This window comes from Giraffa tippelskirchi, chromosome 1 (genome assembly GCF_054371585.1).
Source record: "Giraffa tippelskirchi isolate mGirTip1 chromosome 1, T2T-mGirTip1v1.2.pri, whole genome shotgun sequence".
Classification (NCBI taxonomy): Eukaryota; Metazoa; Chordata; class Mammalia; order Artiodactyla; family Giraffidae; genus Giraffa; species Giraffa tippelskirchi.
Window position 1 is genome coordinate 117,093,252 of NC_137275.1, and position 25,196 is coordinate 117,118,447.

General features: G+C 41.2%; 1 protein-coding gene across 1 annotated transcript in view; it reads left to right on the forward strand.

Annotated features, from left to right (window-relative positions):
• The window catches only part of QRFPR (pyroglutamylated RFamide peptide receptor), a 61,667-nt gene extending 37,694 nt beyond the window's left edge, over nucleotides 1-23,973 (forward strand). The window contains exons 2-6 of the mRNA XM_081529959.1: nucleotides 10,648-10,806; nucleotides 15,055-15,116; nucleotides 20,507-20,742; nucleotides 22,726-22,823; nucleotides 23,573-23,973. Coding sequence (XP_081386085.1) covers nucleotides 10,648-10,806; nucleotides 15,055-15,116; nucleotides 20,507-20,742; nucleotides 22,726-22,823; nucleotides 23,573-23,973 — 956 coding nt within the window. The remainder of the gene's footprint in view (nucleotides 1-10,647; nucleotides 10,807-15,054; nucleotides 15,117-20,506; nucleotides 20,743-22,725; nucleotides 22,824-23,572) is intronic.
• Nucleotides 23,974-25,196: the final 1,223 nt, after the last annotated feature.

Here is a 25,196-nt window from a genome sequence, read left to right on the forward strand (position 1 = left end):
AGTAATCAAAACAGTCTGGTATTGGCAGAGGGATAAACACACATGAATGGAACAGAATGGAGAACTTACAAATAGAACTTACAAATAGACCTACACAAATGTGCTCAACTGATTTTTAACAAAGCTGTGACTCAATGGAGGAAGGAATGCCAGTTTCACAAGCAGTGCTGGAGCAGTTTGACATTTGTAGGCAAAAATAAAACAAACAAAAACTACTCATCTTAAATCAGACACTTAATACAAAAATTTACTCAAAATGTATTATAGACCTAAAAGTAAATGTAAGGCTATTAAACTTTGGGGAAAACCATAGAAAATGATCACAGAGCACAGAATTCTTGGGATCCTTAACTGACACCAAAAGCTCAGTGCGTAAAAGGAAAAACTGATAATTTGGACCTCATCAAAATTAAATACTTGATCTGTTAAAGTCCATGTGGGAAGATGAAAGGACAAGCTACAGATGGAGAAAAAATATGTACAAAATGTATATCTTACAAAATACTCGTATCTAGAATATATAAAGAACACTCAAAATTCAGCAGTGAAAAGACAGTGTAATCAGAAAATGGGCAAAACACATGAAGAGAAATTTCATCAGAGAGGATATACAGATGGCAAATGATTACATCAAAAGATGTTCAGCATTATAGAAATCAGGGAATTGAAAATTGAAACCACAATATCATACACATAAATAAGAATGGCTAAAATAAAAAATAGTGACAACATTGAATGTTGGCAAGGATATGAATCACTTATACATTGCCAGCAGGAACGTCAAATGACACAGCCATTCTGGAAAATAATTTTGCAATTTATTATAAAATTAAATATGCAATTACCATGCAGTCAGAGAATTAAACTCTTGGGTATTTATCCCAGAAAAATGAAAAGTTTTGTTCATACCAAAACTTTTTCATGAATATTCATAACTGCTTTTTTGTAATAGTCAAAAACTGGAATACCCCAGATGGTCCTCAGTGGATGAATTAAGCAAACTGTGGTACATACATTCTGTGGAGTATTAGCATACAAAGTTGGAGAAGGAAATGGCAACTCAGTCCAGTGTTCTTGCCTGGAGAATCCCAGGGACGGCGGAGCCTGGTGGGCTGCCGTCTATGGGGTCGCACAGAGTCAGACACGACTGAAGCGACTTAGCAGCAGCAGCAGCAGCAGCAGCACACAAAGGAACAAACTATTGATAAATGCAACAACTTGGATGTGTGTTCAGGGGTTTGTGCTAAAAGAAAAAAGCCAATCCCAAGATGTTATTTACTATATTACTACATTTACATAATGTTTTTGAAATGAAAAATTTTAGAAATGGAAAACAGACTAATGGTTGCCAGTGGTTAGGGACAGGGAGGGGCAGAGGCAGGAGGGACATGGGTGTGATTATAAAAGGGCAGTGGCACATATACACTGAGTACAACAGTCAGGACAGGGGAGCGACTTCAGTGAGCAAGAACAGACAGACGGACACAGAGAATGAGGCACATATATACTGTGTACAACAGTCAAGACAGGGGAGCAACTTCAGTGAGCAAGGACAGACAGACGGACACAGAGAATGAGGCACATATACACTGGGTACAACAGACAAGACGGGAGCGACTTCAGTGATCAAGGACAGACAGACGGACACAGAGAAACGGCCAAGACAGGGGAGCAACTTACGTGAGCAAGGATAGACAGGCGGACACAGAAAATGAGGGACATACACAGCCAAGACAGGGGGGCAACTTAAGTGAACAAGGACAGACAGAAGGATAGAGAAAATGAGGCATATATACACAATGCAATATTGCTCAGACATAAAGAAGGGTGAAATAATGCCATTTCCAGTTACAGGGAAGAAACTAGAGGAGATCAAACTAAGTGAAATAACTGAGAAAGGGAAAGTCAGATAATAGCGAGTATCACTTCTGTGAAATCTAAAAATGGATACAAATGAACGTCATTACAAAAGGCAAACAGTTTCACAGACTCAGAAACATAAAAAAAAAAAAAAAGGGCAGTGGGAGGAACTATTCAGTGTCTTAACTGTGGTGGCAGGTATATGAACCTATTAATAAAAATTTATAGAACACAAATGAGTACAAGCAAAATCTGAATAAGATCAGTGGATTATATTAATGTCAATGTCTTGGTTGTGATATTTGTGTAGTTTTACAAAATGTTACCATTGGGGAAAACTGGGCAAAGTGTACAAGGGATCTCTCTGTATTACTTCTTACAACTGCATGTGACTCTACAATTATCTCATGAAGTTTTCAGTTAATAAACAGAAAGAAAAAATAAGAGGTCAGGAGAGTAGAGCCCTCTTGAGTGTAGAGCCCTCATGAGTGGGATTTGTGCTCTTGTGAAAGAGATCCCATAGAGCTCTCTGGCCCTTTCTGCCAGGTGGGGACACTGTGAGAGGTCTGCAACCCTGAAGGGGGTTCTCACTGAACCATGCTGTTCACTTTGACCTCGGGCTTCCAACCTCCACAACTGTGAGAAGTAAATCTCTGGCTTTATAAGTCAGCCCATCCATGGTATGTTGTTATAGCATCCCAAATGGACATGCTTCCTCTCAGAGCCAGCTGGGGGCCTTCTGTCTCCTTCCCTAAGTATAACAAAGTGGCTTATCGTCCTTGCTGTCAGTTTCCTCCTACTCTCTCTTAGTAGAGACTCTCTCTTCTTGGCACCTGAAACTGTAAGACTTTTCTCCTTGCCCCTCTACTCTGGAGGAGTCAAGGTGCCTTCTGCCTCCTCTGAGCCTTCCCCTTTGCCTGGAGCCAGGATTTCCTTTCCCTGGGCTCAGTTCCTCCCTCTTTTCTGCTGCACAAATGCAGCATTATCAGAAATTTTGTAAATCAGAGGATAATTACTAGATCGCTTTGTAAAGGTCTTACACTAATTAGGGATACAGTTGACCCTTGAACAACACAGATTTGAACTTCAAGCGTCCAGTTATATGCAAAGTTTTCAATAATAAACACAGTGGTACTGCACAATCCAAGGTTGATTGACTCCTTGGATGTAGAAGGCTGACTGTGAAGTTACTGTCTGATAATCAGCTGTGCCCTGGTCAGTGCCCCTAACCCCTATGTCACTCAAGCGTCAACTGTAATTGTCAGGAGGGCTGAAATTCTAGGAGAGATTTGTCACATATCTGTTTTAAAAATGTAGTCTGTTATGGTTTAAATTGGCAGAATCTCCCAGTCCACTTTGGAGTTCTATAACTTCTTTGAAATTGCCAATGATTTATTTATGTGCTGGAACCACGTTAAGATGGATGCAGTTGAAGCTGATCCAGCTGCAGCAGGAATGGAGCTCAGAGCCCCCTCTCCTTTCTTGGCCATTCCTAGAGCTAGCCTGCAGGAGCACAGGGCTCCATGGAGCACTGATGGAAACCCTCAGCCTGGATCCTTGCTGAGAGGACCTTCCTGCCAAGGAATTCCACAGTTCTGTTCCATTGTGGTTCTCAGCCACAGGTTGTATAGCAATTCTGACTCTGACTGTGTTTAGTTTGTTCCCAACCATTGGACGTGGTTGAGGGAAATGTGGTTAGGATTCAGGATTTGGTAAATTTGTTTATTAGCAGCTAGCTGCTTAAGAAATGCTGTAGAAAAAAACTAGAAACTTAACAGCCATAATGGGATAGGATGCATCAATTGTTTGAATATGGGTTAATTTTTTTTTTGTACAGGAAATTAAATGCCACATTATTTTGTAGCTTGTTAGACTATTGTTTCAAATAGTGGTTGTATAAAGTAATCCTTCCTTTAAAACTACAAATGTCTATTCATTTTGTTTATTACCAACCTTGGAACAAATTATTCATACACATCATAATAGTTATCATCATTTCATGCAATCATAGCTCATTCTACCATTTTCTAAATTAATAGGGGTATGTTTTTAATCTTTTCTAAGTATGAAAACTCTGGTTGTTTTTCACTCTGTCCTTTCCACTTGGATCCTTTTTAAAGCCACTATTACCCAAGCATGAAAACAAATACTGGCCAAGTTGTTTTCAATTTCCAAGTATCATTTTTAGAAATAATGAAATCTTGTTTCGGTTTGAATCATTGAAACCTACACTGCATATGGTAGGAGGTGAGGACAGGTGTGGGTAGGTAGAAGAGTGGATACCATCCATATCCAGAGCAAAGAGTTCATTTTCTGGAAAATTAAGTTGTATAAAAAGGTGGTAAAAAGAAGGCTTTCTGTGCTTAGTCGCTCAGTCGTGTCTGACTCTTTGCAACTCCATGGACTGTAGCCCGCCAGGCTCCTCTGTCCATGGAGATTCTCCAGGCAAGAATACTGGAATGAGTTGCCATGCCTTCCTCCAGAGGAATCTTCCCAACCCAGGGATTGAACCCAGGTCTCCCGCCTTGCAGGCAGGATCCGCCAGGAAAGAAGCCAATAAATAAAGAAGGAAATATTTAATCAAAGCATTTGTTCCTAATCCAGTAGGCAAAGGAGAATTATTGTAAATTCTTGGGCAAGAATTTAATGTAGTAGAAATGGAACAGCAATGGAAGCAAACTGTAATAGTAGGATTTGGACTGCTATCTAAGCCTTAACGATACACCTAGAAGGAGTGCTGACTGGAGTATTCTACATTTTAGGGAATCTACCTTCCAGAGAAAAAGTGATGAAAGAGAAGTAGCCAAATAAGTTTACTTGGTCTACAGTTGATAGCTAAGTAGCTTTAGAGAAGGGGATATACCAGAAAGATGTTGGAGGCTCATGGGATCAGTGAATCTGTAGGAGAGGACTTGCAACAGGCAGGGACCAAGGGTGCACAGAGGTGAGCAGCTATAACTAAACAGTGTTCTGTTCATGCTCATGATCTGGTGAGCACAGGGCTCACCACCTCAAATCTCCCTTCCATCTTCACTGCACTCTCTCAGCAAGTTCAAAGAACTGAGATAAATTTGGCATATTTGGAGCCAATAGATTCTTTAAGAGAACCCATCCTGTGTTTGCCTTGTCTTCTCTAGCAGGGCCTCTTCCCTAACCTTCCCACGTAGAGGAGAGTTCATGCACCAGAGGAAATTGTGCTTCTATTAGAAAATGAAGGTGAATGGTAAACAATCAAAATGTGAGAAATAGGGAATTTCTTGGCAGTCTAGAGGTTTGTACTCAGAACTTTCACTGCCAGGACCCAGGTTTGATCCCTGGTTAGGAAACTGACCCAAAAGCCACAGGGAACAGCTAAATAAAAAAATATAAATAATAATAATTCACATTTTAAAAATAAGAGAAATAGCCATTCAGGCAGCCTCTAAGAAACACAGCTCTTACATTAAGATCAGATAATCCCTTAAGAACAAAGGGAAGGACATCCCAAGAAAACAATGCCCTCCATAGGAAATTCTAGGGTTATTATCCCAGTTTAAAATTACCGTTTGTGGGAAGAAGTATCATAAGGGACACATTCTTGCAAATAACAGACCTATTTAATTCACATTGGGAAGGCTGAAGTGTAGAACACGCTGACTGTAGAGTCATCTGAAACATTCATCATTAGAACAAGGAGCTAAAAAACAAAAGGGAAGGTCACTGATAGAAATTTAATGAAAAGCAGAGGGAAAAAAACGAAGCTCTTCAATGTCTGTTTTTGCTTCAGTCTTCTAGATCTTGAAAAGTGACCTCCAAATTAAAAAGCACAAAACAAAAAAGGCTAGAATGAAAACAAAGATCCTGTTCAGTTCAGTTCAGTCGCTCAGTCGTGTCCAACTCTTTGCGACCCCATGAATCGCAGCAGGCCAGGCCTCCCTGTCCATCACCAACTCCCTGAGCCCACCCAAACCCATGTCCACTGAGTCAGTGATGCCATCCAGCCATCTCATCCTCTGTTGTCCCCTTCTCCTCCTGCCCTCAATCTTTCCCAGCATCAGGGGCTTTTCAAATGAGTCAGCTCTTCGCATCCGGTGGCCAAAGTACTGGAGTTTCAGCTTCAGCATCAGTCCTACCAGTGAATATTCAGGACTGATCTCCTTTAGGATGGACTGATTGGATCTCGTTGCAGTTCAAGGGACTCTCAAGAGTCTTCTCCAACACCACAATTCAAAAACATCAATTCTTCGGCGCACAACTTTCTTTATAGTCCAACTCTCACATCCATACATGACCACTGGAAAAACCATAGCCTTGATGAGACGGACCTTTGTTGACAAACTGATGTCTCTGCTTTTCTATATGCTGTCTAGGTTGGTCATAACTTTCCTTCCAAGGAGTAAGCATCTTTTAAATTCATGGCTGCAATCACCATCTGCAGTGATTTTGGAGCCCTCACCCTAAAAATAAAGTCAGCCACTGTTTCTACTGTTTCTCCATCTATTTGCCATGAAGTGATGGGACCAGATGCCATGATCTTAGTTTTCTGAATGTTGAGCTTTAAGCCAACTTTTTCACTCTGCTCTCTCACTTTCATCAAGTGGCTTTTTAGTTCCTCTTCACTTTCTGCCATAAGGGTGGTGTCATCTGCATATCTGAGGTTATTGATATTTCTCCCTGAAATCTTGATTCCAGCTTGTGCTTCTTCCAGCCCAGCGTTTCTCATGATGTACTCTGCATATAAGGTAAATAAGCAGGATGACAATATACAGCCTTGACATACTCCTTTTCCTATTTGGAACCAGTCTGTTGTTCCATGTCCAGTTCTAACTGTTGCCTCCTGACTTGCATACAGGTTTCTCAAGAGGCAGGTCAGGTGGTCTGGTACTCCCATCTCTTTCAGAATTTTCCACAGTTTATTGTGATCCACACAGTCAAAGGCTTTGGCAAATCAATAAAGCAGAAATAGATGTTTTTCTGGAACTCTCTTGCTCTTTCGATGATCCATCGGATGTTGGCAATTTGATCTCTGCTTCCTCTGCCTTTTCTAAAACCAGCTTGAACATCTGGAAGTTCACAGCTCACATATTGCTGAAGCCTGAGTACTTTGAGCATTTGAGAATTTGGAGCATTACTTTACTAGCATATGAGATGAGTGCCATTGTGCAGTAGTTTAAGCATTCTTTGGCATTGCCTTTCTTTGGGATTAGAATGAAAACTGACCTTTTCCAGTCCTGTGGCCACTGCTGAGTTTTCCAAATTTGCTGGCATATTGAATGCAGCACTCTCACAGCATCATCTTTCAGTATTTGAAATAGCTCAACTGGAATTCCGTCACCTCCACTAGCTTTGTTCATAGTGATGCTTCCTAAGGCCCATTTGACTTCACATTCCAGGATGTCTGGATCTAGGTGAGTGATCACACCATCGTGATTCTCTGTGTGGTGATCCGGTATAAGTGAGTAAATAGCAAAAGATCATCTACCTATTTTTAAAACAACTCATATCTTCCGGGGAGATAAATTATATGCCACAACACTGAAGACAGTTGGAAGTGTGATCGAAAAAACTTCTCAGTAATTTCTGAGAAAGTTGATTGGAGGAAATGTCAGAAGTAATGAGTTGGGCAAATGCTGTCTAGATTCATAAAAATGTTACAATGACAGATTACAGAACTCCTCTTGGTCAAAATTTTCAAGTGGATCATTAAACAGATGAATTTTGAGCATGTAGACAAGAAAACAGCCACATAGCGTGGATGTGTTCAGATAAGTGAAAGTGAGATAGCGGAAAAAGCTGGAGTCAGACAACCTGGATTCATGCCTTCATTTTGTCACTAAACAGCTCTCTGGACATGAGCAAATCACAACTCTTTTGAGCTGCAATACATTTATCTGCAAAATAGGCTGTTGAAGTATATGTCTTTAATGGGACATTTAGCCACAAAGAATCTATCAGTTCCACGTGTACTGAATTTACCATGATTCTTTTAATCAGGCTGCCATTTATTCTTGTACTGGATGTTTATGTCATTTTATGAAGTACAAACATTGGTCCTGTAACAGATGGGTATTATTAATTCTGTTTTACAAAACTGATGAATTGGAAGTTTAGAGTAGCTAACCAATAGAATAGATGAATCAAGATCAGAGTGTATCCTAGTATCAGGTAATCAGCTGACCAATTTTCCACACCATTGTGATGGACATGTTGAGTAGGTTTAGGATGGATAGCGTTGCAGTGAGATAACACTACAACAATCATTTTTGTTTGGGTAGTTATACCTAAAATGTGTTGATAATGGATCCATGTCCATTTCATGAGAAGTTTCTTCTGGTATTTAACTTTAGCTGTCCAACTTTTGTTCCAAAAGAATCAGTTTGGCTGAAAGAATCAAGGAAATTCTGATCAAATTTTCAAAAAAAAAAAAAAAATAACAGGAGAAATACCCAGATAAATAATTTGGTCATATATTCATTTATTCAAATGTCACATCCAAAACAGGATTTGAGGTAAGCTGTTTCATTGACAATATGGTCAGTGTTCAAGTAGTGAAATATATGGGTACTGAAAGTATTAATAAATTACTGCATTTAGCTCAAAACTATCTTGCTGGAAAGGAACGGCTTTAACTTTGAACAGGGTTGGAATTTGAGGAGCTGGAACAGAGATTGGGAGTCTGTAGGACAGGCTCTTACGCTGCCATTTGGAGCTTCCAAGAAGGATTAGAATGGAAGTATCTCTAGCGATATTAGGTCTTTTTTTTTTTTAGCTAAATCACAGGATTGAAATTAAGGAAATCTTGAGTTAACAGAAATTTTCTGTTAAATGGACCCAATTCATTTCAAATTGAGTTCAAGTTCAACAGACACCAACCATTTGAAAATTTCAGCATAAAGGGTTGAAGTGTATTTCAGTTACACTCACAGAAGAGGGTGTTCAGACCCAAGGAAGCAGTACAGCCCTACAGTTTCTGCCTTGTCCAGGTGGCATCCTGAGCATGGCGGGCTCCCTTCTGGGCCACATAGTCACAAACTGGAGAAAGTTCAATGGAAGGTGTCCAGGGAGTTGAAAGATCTGAAGAGCATGTCATGAGGAGTAGCTGGGGCAACTGGAAAAGACTTAAGAGTGACATAAAAGTATCTTTTAAATATATGAAGAGTTGCTCTTTGGGAAATAAAGTTGGTTAATTCTAGAACTCTCAGAAAGAAAAATTAGAAGAAGTGGATGGAATTATTGAAAGATACTTTTCCCAGAGAGAGCCTCTCCAAACTTGAATGATGTCAGTTTAACAAGGTTTCTCGTCACTCATCCTCTTCAGCTCAGTGAATGTCAGTTGAGAGGCTTCTGTGTGCCATTCTCAGTGCTTGGAATACGTCAGTGCAAAAAGAGACAAAAATCCTTACTCTCAGAGTGTTTACATCCTGGTAGGGGCGGGGAAGGGCTTCCCAGGTGTCGCTAGCAGTAAAGAACCCACTTGCCAATGCAGGAGACACAGGAGAAGAAGACACAGAGTCAGGAAGGTCCCCTGGAGGAGGGCATGGCAACCCACTCCAGTGTTCTTGCCTGGAGAATCCCATGGACAGAGGAGCCTGGTGGGCTCAGGTCCATAGGGTCATAAAGAGTCAGACATGAACTGAAGCGACTAAGCAAGCGTGCATGCACAGGGGTGAGGAAACTTTCATAGACAATAAAACAAGTCAGTAAATTACATAGCATGTTGGAATTGGAAGAGTTATGGGAAAAGAGTAGAATAAGAGAGGAGGAATGAGAGGAGGTGGCAAGGGGCATGCTGTAGTGACAACAGGGCTGTTCAAATAGGTCAGCCTCATTGAGAGGTGACATCTGAGCAAAGACTTCGGTGAAAGGTGTGAGGACTATTCTCCTGGAGAAGAACATTCCAAGCAGAAGGAAAAGCCATGTGAAGACCTGAAGTGAGGATGTGCCAGCAAGGAGGGCTTCCTTAGGTCTCTAAGCAGAGCCAGGCAGAGCATTTGGGAGAGGAGGTGAAAAGAAGATCTCTGGTTTGAGCAAGTGGACTGAAGTCTCTTCCAACTTTTTATATTCCTTGAGCTTATGCTTTTCAGATAGTTCAAAGTAATTAATTTGGTATTGATGAGCAGGGTGGATTCAAGAGCAGAGATGTCAGACCATATGTCACAAATACCAGTGGTTAGGGGGCCGGACACGCAGTGTAAGAAGTTTATAAATGCGGGCAATGCATTCAGATATTTTTATTTAAAATATTATGTATAGTAAATGAAGTATGCTCGCAGACTTTGAGACCTTTGCATTAGAGAATGTGAAATCAGTTAAGAGCATAATGGTATAATCTGCATATTAAGTCTTGGACAGGAAGTCAAAGGACAATAAAAGATAAAAGAAGAAATCAGAGAGTCTTTGGTGAAAAATATTCCTTTGTTATGATTTGACAGGGAACCAAAAAGGAAGAAAGAATCAAGAACCACTTTGTGGTTTAGACCCCAAGAAACTGGTTAATACCAACTTTGCTTTTTCTCAAGGAAGGGTCACACTGACTTTCTTCTGCTTATTGTCAATGGCCAGATAATTACCTGTCCTGTCATCATCCCACTATACATAATTACACATCATTTAGGAACTTGAAATCCACTTAAGAAAAGAAAATATCAGCCAGTGCAGACTTTCTCAATTATTTTGTGTCTACTGTGTAATTATAGTCATAAGACTTTTAAACAGAGGCTCAGAACTACTTCACTGTTATAATGACAAAGAGATTGATAACACTTCGATTCCTGTTGCCACTTAACTTGTCCTGGATCCTTGCTCCAGGTGCCTTCATTTGCAAGATGGTGCCATTTGTCCAGTCCACCGCTGTCATGACAGAAATCCTCACGATGACCTGCATTGCTGTGGAGAGACACCAGGGGCTCCTGCATCCTTTTAAAATGAAGTGGCAGTACACCAACCGAAGGGCTTTCACGATGCTGGGTGAGGACATGCCCCTGGCAGCATTAAAGCTGTGCTTCTTTACAGAACACAGAGAATTTCTGAAACATGAGCCATGTTTATGAACTAGAGGAGGAACCTCCTGTCTGTCTTGTAGGCACTGGGGTGTCATTTCAGGGTTTCAGTTATCTCCGTGCTTACTGCTCCCCTCCCCTCTTTCCTTGAGGCCTAGCCCAGCACTGAAAATCTCTCCTCTCAGATTTCCCTGAGTTGCTGTTCTTAACTTTTTAAGCTGGCGCTAGTGGTAAAGAGGAGAAAGCAATGGCACCCCACTCCAGTACTCTTGCCTGGAAAAATACCATGGACGGAGGAGCCTGGTAGGCTACAGTCCATGGGGTCGCTAAGAGTCGGATGACTGAGCGACTTCACTTTCACTTTTCCCTTTCATGCACTGGAGAGGGAAATGGCAACCCACTCCAGTATTCTTGCCTGGAGAATCCCAGGGACGGGGAAGTCTGGTGGGCTGCCGTCTATGGGGTCGCACAGAGTCGGACACGACTGAAGCGACTTAGCAGCAGCAGCAGCAGTTGTAAAGAACCCACCTACCGGTGCAAGTAGGCATAAGAGATGCGGGTTCAGTCCCTGGGTTGGGAAGATCCCCTGGAGGAGGGCACATCAACCCACTCCAGTATTCTTGCCTGGAGAATCCCATGGACAGAGGAGCCTGGTGGGCGACCATCCACAGCGTTGCAAAGAGTCAGACACGACTGAAATGCCTTAACACACACAGCACATCTAAGATCATCTATCAGTGGCATCTCCATATTAATATTCATTAGATTAGTCCGCTGTCATCCTGAGGTAAGAAGCAAGTAGATTTCAACAGGTAGCTTTTGACAGAGGCCAGAAAGGTATGTGTAGAAGAGTGGGGAGCATGTGTGCTACCCAAACGGGTCTCAGTGCGGAATACACAACAGCAGAAGGCAGCAGGACCTGTGAGAACACTGGGTCCCGAGTGCTGGAGATGCCTAACAAAGATGGATTTCATTCACATCCTAATTTTGCTTCAGGCACTCCTGAATCCTCAGCTTGCTGTAACCATTTCTGAATCACCGTGTGTCCTGTGATGTATGTAAGCCAAAAGCAATGTCCTAAAGCCTAGCACAGTGAAATGGAAAAATTTCTTTATTTGTTAATTATAATTGAGCCATTTAAAACTTCAATGTGGTTCTCAGTGATTTGAATGTGTTATAGCTGAATAACGAGAGATTTTGGAACAACTAATATGATAATCAAAGAGAGCAATTTTTACTAATATCTCACTTGAGAGGAATGAGTCAACATTTATTTCTGCTGTAAGAATTTAGCCAGCATGGGATAGTAGAATAACAGAAAGAACTCCTGAAGGTTTTGCTACACTAAACTCTGAAATAGTTTGAGCTGAATTGATAAGCCAATAGAGGGAAAAATTGTTAGTAATTTTCAAATTTATGTCACATTTTCCCTGAAAAAGAATTCAAAGACCTCTTGGCATTTAATAATTGACATGTTTCCACCATCAGAACATCTGAAAACAGCATGTGGGTGTGGAAAGAGGGTTAGGAAAGAAATACATGGAGGAGGGAAGTTATTTAAAAAAAGACAGAGAGGAAAGAGAGTTTTGATATTTGAAGGCAAAGTTGATAATAGACAGCCAAGGCAGTTCCTACTCAAAAAAGTCATAGGAGACAGAAAGGTTTTTAAATCAAGAAGATTCATCTCCCAAGGAGGCTTTCTTACAGTGCTGACTGACATCTCCCTCTGTCTCTGTCACTCAGGAAACCAGCCTGTCCTCTCCCTGGGTCCCCCTTCTCACTGGGTCCCCCCTTTCACTGGGTCCTCCCCTCCCTGGGTTCACCCCCTCACTGGGACCCCCCTCTCCCTGGGTCCGCCCTCTCACTAGGTCCACCCTCTAGACTTCCTTGTCCAGATTATACTAGTTACAGTCCTTCTATCGCTGAGCAGGCAGTGGAGTCAAGAGAACTGCAATGAGCTAAGCCAGATAGGCTCAGTTCCTCCAGAATTGCTACTAAAGACTGGAAAAATGATTGGATATGAGATAACATAATAAAATAATGATTGGACTAAGAGAGAATTCGGAGAGAGGGAGGGAAAGAAACAGAGACAATGATCTGTGAGCCTGAGAACAACCTTGAATCATTGATTCATAAGAACTTTCTATAGGTTGTGTCAGTCTGTGTGTATCTTTATAATAAATTCCAATCACAGTTTAAGTGCGTCTCATTTCCTTGAGATCTACAGCAATGCAATGTTTTTTTTAAATGCTCGCACTCAATACAGAAAGAACAAGCAGAGTTTGAGCTGGGAAATTTTCTTCAAAAACAGTGCTCTTGGTTCTGGCCTTGCCCTAGTGTGTTAAGATTCTCTTTTGTTCTTTGCTAAGGAATGCATCATTAAAGTAATCCCCTCAACAAACTCATGGAAAGTGGGAAATTTGGAAAAAAGTACTCTGGTTTTGATGTTATACATATTTGTTTTGTAAACAAGAAAATAATGCTCATATCAGTTCAGTTCAGTTCAGTCACTCAGTCGTGTCCGACTCTTTGCAACCCCATGAATTGCAGCACGCCAGGGCTCCCTGTCCATCACCAACTCCCGGAGTTTACCCAAACCCATGTCCATCGAGTCGGTGATGCCATCCAACCATCTCATCCTCTGTCGTCCCCTTCTCCTCCTGCCCCCAATCCTTCCCAGCATTAGTCTTTTCCAATGAGTCAACTCTTCGCATGAGGTGGCCAAAGTATTGGAGTTTCAGCTTCAACATCAGTCCCTCCAATGAACACCCAGGACTGATCTCCTTTAGGATGGACTGGTCGGATCTTGTTGCAGTCCAAGGGACTCTCAAGAGTCTTCTCCAACACCACAGTTCAAAAGCATCAATTCTTCGACACTCAGCTTTCTTCACCGTCCAACTCTCACATCCACACATGACCGCTGGAAAAACCATAGCCTTGACTAGACAGACCTTTGTTGGCAAAGTATTGTCTCTGCGTTTAAATATGCTATCTAGGTTGGTCATAACCTTCCTTCCAAGGAGTAAGCGTCTTTTAATTTCATGGCTGCAATCACCATCAGCAGTGATTTGGGAGCCCTCAAAAATAAAGTCTGACACTGTTTCCACTGTTTCCCCATCTATTTCCCATGAAGTGATGGGAACAGATGCCATGATCTTAGTTTTCTGAATGTTGAGCTTTAAGCCAACTTTTTCACTCTCCTGTTTCACTTTCATCAAGAGGCTCTTTAGTTCTTCTTTACTTTCTGCCATAAGGATGGTGTCATCTGCATATCTGAGGTTATTGATATTTCTCCCAGCAATCTTGATTCCAGCTTGTGTTTCTTCCAGCCCAGCGTTTCTCATGATGTACTCTGCATATAAGTTAAATAAGCAGGGTGACAATATACAGCCTTGACGTACTCCTTTTCCTATTTGGAACCAGTCTGTTGTTCCATGTCCAGTTCTAACTGTTGCTTCCTGACCTGCATACATATAATTATGCTTAAAATAAATATAATTTCAACTTTAAGAAGCTATAGAGGATTCGCTCCATCATGTTTAGGTTATTCATCCATTCAACAAAGAAGCAGTAGGTGCCTGATCTGTTCCTGCCGAGGGAAATGGGAACTGAAACCAATTCTGTAAATTCCTCATGAGAGGACTCTGGCATGAAGAATGTGAACAGAAATGTCAGAGGACTTTTAAGGAATTTGCGCTTTATCCAGCAACAGCTTCTTATTCTTTAAATTGATTACTTAATTAATTTTAGTTGGAGGATAATTATATTGTGATGGTTTTTACCATACACCAGCATGCATCAGCCATAGGCATACAATTGTCACCTCCCTCCCGAACCCCCTCCACACCCCCCCTTCACCTTCCTCACCCCCCACCTCCCCCCTCACTTCCCCCCACCTTCCCTCCAGGTTGGGTTCCCTGTGTCACGCATATATCAAACTCCCACGGCTATCTATTTTACATATGGTAATGTATATGTTTCAGTGCTATTCTCCCAAATCATCCCTCCCTCTCCTCTCATTGTGTCCAAAAGTCTGCTCTTTATGTTCCAATGACAATTTTGAAGATAGAGTGGAAAATGTGAGGAAACCATTGCAATGCGCCAGGGAAAAAGTGATGTGGTCCCTTGAACATAAGGAGTCTTTATGGTTAGAGAATTAAGCGCAGGTGAATTTTGCTTTGCTGAGTTGCATTCTAATGATCTTATCGTTTTGCAGGGATGGTTTGGCTGGTGGCAGTCATCGTAGGATCTCCCATGTGGCATGTGCAACGACTTGAGGTAGACTGGGGGCTGGGATTGGTAATCACACTGTTGAAATGTTTTCCCATCCCTCTTACTTGTAATCATTTTCCTCCCTGCAAGCACATTACAGCAAATTTGTGTGATCTCAATTTTTTCACTGGAGGTTTTTCAAGTGGAATAAAATAATTTGCTTTAAGATAGTTTTCTCTGCTTTATTCAGCTCTTCCTTGAACTTATATTGTTAAGACTTTAATGCTTAAAATAAAATGTTCCAGGGTCACTTTCTGCATTTGCCTGCCAGCAGAAACATGCCTTTCCTACTGTTGTTCAGTGTCTTGTTACATCCTGAGTTTGATGCTCACTCTAGATTTTTCTTTTGTTTTTAAGTCACAAAAAAATGTTAACCATTTAGCTACTTATTGGTTGATTCTCCTTCATAAGCACTTCCCCTGCCTCTTAGCCACTGACAAATATCTGAACTGGAACATGTAAGCCATTGATTTGTGAACCTGAGAATGATCTTAAATCATTGATTCATACTAACTTTCTATAGGTGGTGTCAGTCTGTGTATATATTTATAATAAACATAAACCTCTCTGTTCCTCCCACACCTCTGTCAGCTGGGCCCAGCCTACAGTGGTGATTCACAGTGAAGAAAACACTGTTCCATTTTTGATGACCTGGTCTCTTTACTGGGGCCTACTTGAATGTGTCTTGCATGGGAGATCTAGTGTAGACAGTAGTCTTCAAGGACACTAGGGGGTTGCTCACATGGCCTCTAAGATAATTTTTAAAATTACTTATCTCTTGTACCTTTTTCAATTAATGTAGGCAAACATGAAACTACTGGCCACTCACTGTTCCACTGGCAAGGATATCAAATGAGCCCTCAGGCAAGAGTGCACTTTAAAAAGTGACTTAAGGCTTCCCTGGTGGCTCAGATGGTAAAGAATCTGCCTGCAGTGCAGGAGACCCAGGTTTGATCCCTGTATTGGGAAGATCCCATGGAGAAGGGAATGGCTACCCACTCCAGTATTCTTGCCTGGAGAATTCCATGGACAGAGGAGCCTGGCCAGCTGCAGTCCATGGGGTTGCATAGAGTCAGATATGACTGAGCGACTAACACGTTCACTTTTCACTTTGATGGGCGATGCAACCTGTATATAAATGAGCTTGACTGCACAGGTAACAACAGAAGGCAGTTTTATTCTGTCTCTTACCACTTCTAAAATGCAATCAGAGGACTTACCAGTCCTCTGATGAAATGTGATGGATGAAGCCTTGAGTGGATCCTGTAACTCTTGTGGTCATTCAGAGAATAAAATTCCTTTAGTCACTTTCAGTCACAAGAACAGTAACTGGTCACTGAATATTGTTAGTTCCCTTATCAAAATATCCAGTCCAGTGTCACAATCCCTCAAGTCCATACTTTCAATCAATTTAAGATGTCTCCCTCTCCCCAGTTTGAGCCATTTTCGGCCTAGAATCCTAGGATATGGAGAGGAGCTTTGATCTGTTTATTCTGCATATTACTGTTTCTCATGACTGATTCTTTATTTCCTAGGTTCCTCACAAATAATATCCCTGGGGCTTCCAATGGCTACTCCCGTCTTTAAGCTTCCACACAGCTGGATGTGGTCAACTCCTTTCTCTGAGGCTGCCCTTATCTCCAGCAGGAAACCCATACCTTTAGAAATAACCCAACCCAGTTCGCATATGGAGTCTAATTCTGGCTCATAGAACACAAGGAGATGTGTCCATTTTTAAAAATAAAATTATTTTATCATAAGCTCTGTTTGTAGAAAATTAATTAAATCTAATTGGCAAAACCAGTTCTCTCTGTCAGATGGATCAGCCTAATCAGATTTGCTTCCTGTCAAGAAAAAGTACGATTTCATTTTTCAAGTCAAATAAATGTATTAATATGCTCTCCCACAGCCACCTTCTCACTCCTAACTTCTATTAGCAAGAGTGTAAGCATACAAGACGCTTTAATTCCTCAGCCAGCTGAAAGGAAGCGCCAGTGATGTTACCATTTGCACTGATGCTCACTTTGCTTTGCTCCTACTGTCTCTCCCAGGAGTGATGTACCTGACAGCTTTCAGGGGATGGAAGCAATCAGGTGGTCAAGTTAAAGTTGTCCTCACTTCTGCCCTTTATTATGCGGATAATGGGAATTCACAACATCTCTTCACCTGTCAAAACACCTTTTGCTTTTTTCTAATGTCAAGTTTCCCCTGAATAGAAATACATTTAATACAGGGAAAGGCACAAAGCCCTGTCATGGATTTATGGTGCCTTGATCAACGAGGCTTCACTGACATCCATAGTTTGGACCACCTCTTATTTTGGTGGTCCATAGTGCGGTTACAGTTGGGTGAGAGATAGGACTTGTGAAGACTGAAAGAAGGGTGATTATGAAAAAGGAACTGGGAATGTAGACCCAGCATGACTCTTCAACCCCACCCCACACGTTCTCTTAGGCAGTGAGATTTTTGGAGAATTCTGAGTTTGGACACAGAAGGTCTGAAATTGGTTCCCGTGAAACCATCTGAGCATGCCCTCAGAAGGTCTCTGCTTGTCCCCAGGGGAACGTGCACCAGTTCAGAGGCTGTCAGTCTCTTCTTGTGCTTTAGAACGCATCAGTGTGTGACCCCCGTGGTTTTGGGCCCTGTGGGCTCTGCTTACGTGAGTCAGAATGAGTTTCACCTTCATATCCTCTTCCCAGGGAGTAAAGACTTGAAGTTATTGTTTAGTACTTTCATTCCTAGTTGCATTTGAAAAATAATACCTATATCAAAACTTGAATTGTCTTACTTTTGATAACAATACCAGAAAGCTTCCTGCCCCCCTGCAGTTCAGTTGACTTTGAAGATTGGTGATAATACTCTGGGAATGGAGGCAGAAATATGTCTTAAGACTTAAGTAGTCCTCACGTGTAAAGCTCCAGAGTGACTCAGATGACAAGAATTTTGATCAATTCTCTAACTTTAATTCCTATTATCCAGATATGTGATTTTTGTTTGTACTTTAAATGTTTAGTTTGTCTCATATTAGCATTTTCTATAGTTTCCCTGGTGGCTTGGTTGTAAACAACCCACTTGCCAATGCAGGAGACACGGGTTTGATCCCTGGATCAAGAAAATCCCCTGGAGAAGGAAATGGCAACCCACTCCAGTATTTGTGCCTGGAAAATCCCGTGGACAGAGGAGCCTGGCAGGCTACAGTACATGGGGTCACAAAAGACTTGGACATGACTGAGCGACTAAACAACAGCAACAAATTCTAATTGTTATTATTAATTTTTGAACTCATAAGTCAGTCTCTTAGAAATAGTATTTATAAATAGAAATTGCCTTTCTGTATAATATATACCTTAAAGGCTTATAATTGGGTCTGAACATTAGTACATTGACAATAGTTCAAATCCTAATTTCTCATTCATCTCAAAATCTAAAAGCTACAAGTTTCCTCTCTAAAATCTTTGCAAACAGCATGATCACTGCAATCTGAAACAGCAGTAGCAAAATACAGATTTTCAGTTCAGAAACAAAATGCAGACTTTCATTACTTATTCAGTTGGAAGAAGTCTGATGCCTTCTCAAAACTGATCTCGTCAACAATTGAGGAAGCAAAATCATGTAACAGCAAACTAGCTGGTTGCCTTCCCATGTGGCACAGTGGTAAAGAATCTGCCTGCCAGTGCAGGAGATGCAAGAGACAGAGTTTGATCCCTGGGTTGGAAAGATCCCCCAGAGAAGGAAATGGCAACCCACTCCAAGATTCTTGTCTGGGAAATCCCATAAACACAGGAGCCTGGTGGGCTACTGTCCAGGGGGTCGCAAAGAGTCAGCTGTGACTAAGTGATGGAGCATGCATGCAAACTAGCTGGCATGCTAGAAAAAAATATTTTTTTTCATACATACTTTGGTCATTCCAGTGTTCTTTCTTTCACTCAACTGAAAATTTAATGGTGTTGCTGCTGCTAAGTCACATCACTCGTGTCTGACTCTGTGAGACCCCATAGACGGCAGCCCACCAGGTTTCTCCATCCCTGGGATTCTCTAGGCAGGAATACTGGAGTGGGTTGCCATCTCCTTGACTATCATGTAAAAACAAGAACTGATCTTCTGAGAAGATTTTTTTAAAAAGTGAACAGACTATGGACCTCAATTCCATTTAAAATAGAAAAGAAAATATCAAACTGTCAAGAATCTAAACAGTGAAGGGGAGAAAGCACACTTCACAACAAAGTTCAGTTCAGTTCAGTCGCTCAGTCGTGTCTGACTTTGCGACCCCATGAATTGCAGCACGCCAGGCCTCTCTGTCCATCACCAACTCCCGGAGTCTACCCAAACCCATGTCCATCGAGTCGGTGATGCCATCCAACCATCTCATCCTCCGTTGTCCCCTTCTCCTCCTGCCCCCAATCCTACCCAGCATTAGGGTCTTTTCCAATGAGTCAACCCTTCGCATGAGGTGGCCAAAGTATTGGAGTTTCAGCTTCAACATCAGTCCTTCCAATGAACACCCAGGATTGATCTCTTTTAGGATGGATTGATTGGATCTCCTTGCAGTCCAAGGGACTCTCAAGAGTCTTCTCCAACACCACAGTTCAAAAGCATCAATTCTTCGGCACTCAGCTTTCTTCACCATCCAACTCTCACATCCATACATGACCACTGGAAAAACCATAGCCTTGACTAGACGGACTTTTGTTGGCAAAGTAATGTCTCTGCTTTTAAATATGCTATCTAGGTTGGCCATAACCTTCCTTCCAAGGAGTAAGCGTCTTTTAATTTCATGGCTGCAGTCACCATCAGCAGTGATTCTGGAGGCCAAAAAAACAAAGTCTGACACTGTTTCCACTGTTTCCCATCTATTTCCCATGAAGTGATGGGACCAGATGCCATGATCTTAGTTTTCTGAACGTTGAGCTTCAAGCCAACTTTTTCACTCTCCTCTTTCACCTTCATCAAGAGGATCTTTAGTTCTTCTTCACTTTCTGCCATAAGGGTGGTGTCATCCGCATATCTGAGGTTATTGATATTTCTCCCGGCAATCTTGATTCCAGCTTGTGTTTCTTCCAGCCCAGCGTTTCTCATGATGTACTCTGCATATAAGTTAAATAAGCAGGGTGATGATATACAGCCTTGATGTCCTCCTTTTCCTATTTGGAACCAGTCTGTTGTTCCATATACAGTTCTAACTGTTGCTTCCTGACCTGTGTACAGGTTTCTCAAGAGACAGGTCAGATGGTCTGGTATTCACAACAAAAGAACAAGGAAAATTGTATCTCATTTGAAATGTGTACCCACGGTAAACATGTGAGGCTCTGAAAAGTGCTGCCTGACAATAGTCTTGGTTCCTTTGTGTGCTTTGATGTTGTCTCTGACTCTTCTAACTGATTATATTTATTTTAAAGATTAAGTATGACTTCTTATATGAGAAAGAACACATCTGCTGCTTGGAAGTGTGGAGCAGCCCTGTGCACCAGAAAATCTACACCACCTTCATCCTTGTCATCCTCTTCCTCCTGCCTCTCATGGTGATGCTTATCCTGTACAGTAAGATTGGCTATGAACTTTGGATAAAGAAAAGAGTCGGAGATGGCTCTGTGCTTCGAACTATTCATGGAAAAGAAATGTCAAAAATAGCCAGGTGTGTTGCATGGAACATTCACCTCTTTAAAACATTCACCTGTTTTAGAGACAGTAGGCAGAGATCTCAGATGCCTGGGTAATGTAATCAAAGTGTCATGGTAATTTATGTGGAGCACATGCGCTGACTTGGAACTTTTGATTTTACATATGACATAAAGAAAGAGCAAGATCACCAGCTCCCAAGTCAGAGGGGGAGGTCACTGTTACAAATAGTTGCCTGAAATTTTTTTAATTGTTATACTTTCATCTGCATGTTGATAAAAATTGCTGTGACTCTCTCCTCTTTCTGCTACTCCCCAGCCACTTGATGTAGATAAATCTGACTCCCAAGCCCCCGACTTTCCTCATATGTACTAGAAAGCATCAAAATATCCATCCGTACTTCCTCCTACACAAGGAATGATGCTAAAAAATGTAAGATGATATGTATAAAAATACTCTGGAAACCAGAGTACGTTATTTATTTTAAATTGTTATCTTATATTTTATTTTTGGGCTTCCTTGATGGCTGGCTCAGTTGGCAAAGAATCCGCCTGCAATGCGGGAGACTTCGGTTTAATCCCTGAGTTGGGAAGATCCCTAGAGAAGGGAATGGCAACCCACTCCAGCATTCTTGCCTGGAGAATCTCATGGACAGAAGAGCCTGGCGGGCTACAGTCCATGGGGTCGTAAAGAGTCAACGCGATTGGGCGACTAACACACACACACACACCCAAAGAATGATGCTAAAAAGCGTGAGATGATACGTATGAAAGTCCTTTGGAAATGAGAGTATGTTATCTATTTTAAATTATTATTTTATATTTTATTTTTACCTAAAGGCTTTACTTTCTGATCATATGGACTAACAAAAATTTAAAAGCACAATTACCGCTATGGTACTTGTGGGCCATTTGGTTTATTTTATAATCTACACTGCATGGCCAGCAAACACAACCACCAGCTTAGAAGTCTAGTGATTTGACGAAGTTTATCATTTCTTCAAGTGTGCAGTGCCCTCTAGTGCCCAATTTGTATAAAGACGTACTCCCGCTCCATGTACAGGGTGCTAGACTGTTCAGCATCTTGGGACTTACTGCTGATTTAGCTCTCTTTTCCTTCGAAGAAAGGGCTAACACGTTGAGATAATAAATAATGAATGTGACTCATTAAAATTTGAAAATGTGCAGATCTCTTGCAGACGTTAATCTCCTTTACATGGCTAATAGAGAAAATTCTGAATCCCTGATTAATCATATTAATTATATAATGGAAGATTACATTTTAATTCTGTCCTGAGGACTTCCCATATTTTTCTATCACAGGCATGAGTGTTCTTCGATATAATATGAATAAGAGCTTTGGCACTGAAGTTAGACTGCCTAAGTTTAAGTCCAAACTAAACTTTATACTTTAAATTCTCAACTTTCTGATCTGCAAAGCCATCTGACTTTGCAAGTTACTTAACCTTCCCTTTGCCTCAGTTCTTGCATCTGTCCAATGGCTTTTCAGGAAGATTAATCTGCGCCAAGCATCTAGGATGCTGCTAGACTCAAAATGAGCATGTATCTTAAGAGTATTCATAATATGAGAAATATAGGGGTGAGGGTAATAACAATGGGGAAAGATGATAAACAGTTCACAGTTAGCTTATCATGAGCTTCATTAGAGGCTTCCCTGGTGGCTCAGTGGTAAGAATTCACTTGCAATGCAGGAGATGCAAGAGACAGAGGATCGATCCCTGGGTCGGGAAGATCCCCTGGAGAAGGTCATGACAACTCACTCCAAGCAAGACCTGGAGGATCCCATGGACAGAGGAGCCTGGCGGGCTACAGTCCTTAGGGTCACAAAGAGTCAGACACGACTGAAGAGACTGAGCATGCACGAGCTTCATTAACATTTGAAAATTATCACTGAGAGGTCTAGACTCAAATTTTATTCAATAGCTTAACAAGTCTGCCAAGGAAAAGTTAACTGATACAGAGTATCCTTGTGGATTCAGGAAGAAGAAGCGAGCTGTCGTTATGATGGTGACAGTGGTGGCTCTCTTTGCTGTGTGCTGGGCCCCTTTCCACATTGTTCACATGATGATCGAGTACAGTGAGTGACTGTCCTTCCCATTTGATGGAAGTTCTGGTTCATTCCCTGCTAGAATGAACAGTGAATCATTGAAATGTTTAGCCATTCACTTGGGTAATCAAATCTCAAACATTCACTAGGTTTCTTTCAAGTTTTCAAGATAACCAGATCGTTATGTGATTGGTAACTATATATAAGTATGATCAAAGCTTTAATAATTATAGAAGATAAAGAAAAACATTTGCGATACATCTCCCATGCTATGCCTTCTGGTCTCCCTAAGCCGTTTAAACCCTGAAAGAGGTGTGACATTCTGTGAGTGTTTCCCATTTGGAACCCTCACTTGAACCACATGAATTTAATAACACCTAGGATTTCAACTAGATATAGTTCAACTTAATATATTCTCTCTGATTATCTGAGCCTTAACATGGTTCTCAGATGATTGTGTTTCTGTAACACAAGTGGACATTTGAAGGGTGACTGCATCTTCCAGTTTACATGAAGCTTCAAATCATGTTGAAATGCAATAAGCCCTCTAATATGTGCTGGGCTAGTAAGCCTAGATTCTCTAACAAGGAGGACTCATCACAAAGGTGGGTCTTCTTCAGACATCAGATGGCTCTCCCCAAAATCTTGAGAATTTTTCACAGAGAATTTTACACAGTTGTACAAGTGTAACTGTTTCATAAAGATGGAAGATAAACAAAAATGCTGTTTTCTGTTCATTCAAACAAATATCCATTCTAAAGCATTACTTTTTATTTCAGGCAACTTTGAGAAGGAATATGACGATGTTACAATCAAGATGATTTTTGCTATAGTGCAAATAATTGGATTCTCCAATTCCATCTGTAATCCAATTGTTTATGCATTTATGAATGAAAACTTCAAAAAGAATTTTTTATCTGCAGTTTGTTATTGCATCGTAAAAGAAACCTTATCCCCAGCACGAAGGCATGGAAATTCAGGAATCACGATGATGCAGAGGAAAGCAGTGTTTTCCAGGAAAGAGAACCCAGTTGAGGAGACCAAAGGAGAAGCCTTCAGTGATGGCAACGTTGAAGTCAAGTTGTGTGAACAGCCTGAAGAGAAGAAACATCTCAAACGACCCCTCACCCTCTTTAATTCTGAACTTTCTGAGAATTCTGGCTTAGGCAGTGGGCATTAATTATAACTGTGTTCGTAATTCATGCTATACATAGCTGAATCTGAAAATTATTTTGAGCAAAAGTTAAAGACTTGCTTTTTATCTAGAAGTATTCTTCATGTGCAGTCAGTGTAATGTGGCTTTTTATTTATTGCTAAGTTGGATGAGATAGCTTAACACTTGTATTTTTTGTTCTTGACTAAGTTTAATAGTTGAACACTATAATGTAATTTTTAGTGCACCTTTGAAGGTTGGTGATAGTCTCTTGCAAATGAAGTCTGTCCAATAATCATAAAGCCAAAGACAGTGAAGAAACAGCAAAGTGATAGCTTAGATTTAGAGGCAGATGCCTGGGTTTCAGCTTCTTACCCATCACCATGGTTGTAATGACTGAGCAGTCACTCAACCTCTTGAAGTCTCCTTTCCTTCTTGCATAAACTGGGGTGGTTCCTCCTACTCCAGGAAGTTGCTACCAAAACAAAATGAGATTGCAGTGGGAACACACTTTGCTTCTGAAGCACCCGAGTTCTGAAGCATTATTGTAGTTCTTCATGTCTCAGTGCCGCCCCATCCCACATCTGTTCTCCTTTCCTTTCTGAGACTTGACCTCAACCCTATTCAACTTTTCACATGTCCCTGTTTTGTAGCTAGTTTCTTTCATCAAAAGAAGAATATTCCTGGGATTCTCATTCATAAGTTGACTATAATATATTTTGGAGAAGGAAATGGCAACCCACTCCAGTATTCTTGTCAGGAAAATCCCATTGACAGAGAAGCCTGGGGGGCTACAGTCCATGGGGTTGCAAAGAATTGGACACAACTGAGTGACTAAGCACATAATATATTTAGGCCAATTTAACTATAACAAATATTTATATTTTTAAAACTTTTATTTTCACTAGTGGGATGAAAGACTTTTTGTCATGTTAAAGGACTTTTAGCTGCAGTTAATGAGAATCAGCTGCATTTTATCATGCCCCAAACTGACCCCCAAAAGAGCTGGGTCATGAAGAAAAACAGAGTTCCTCGCCTGTATTCCTGACCTAATTCTCCCTTGAACTCAACCCTTCTCCTTTTTGTCTTTTCCTCTTACTCCCAAGTGTCATGGTTCCAGTGGTCACCCTCACCATACTCTGTTGCTTCCCCTCATTATCTGAGCTTCCCAAAGTCCATTCATCACAGCCTCATGGCCAAAGTGTTTCTTCTGCCTCCAACGCTTCTTCCTCCAGCCAGGAATTAGAAAG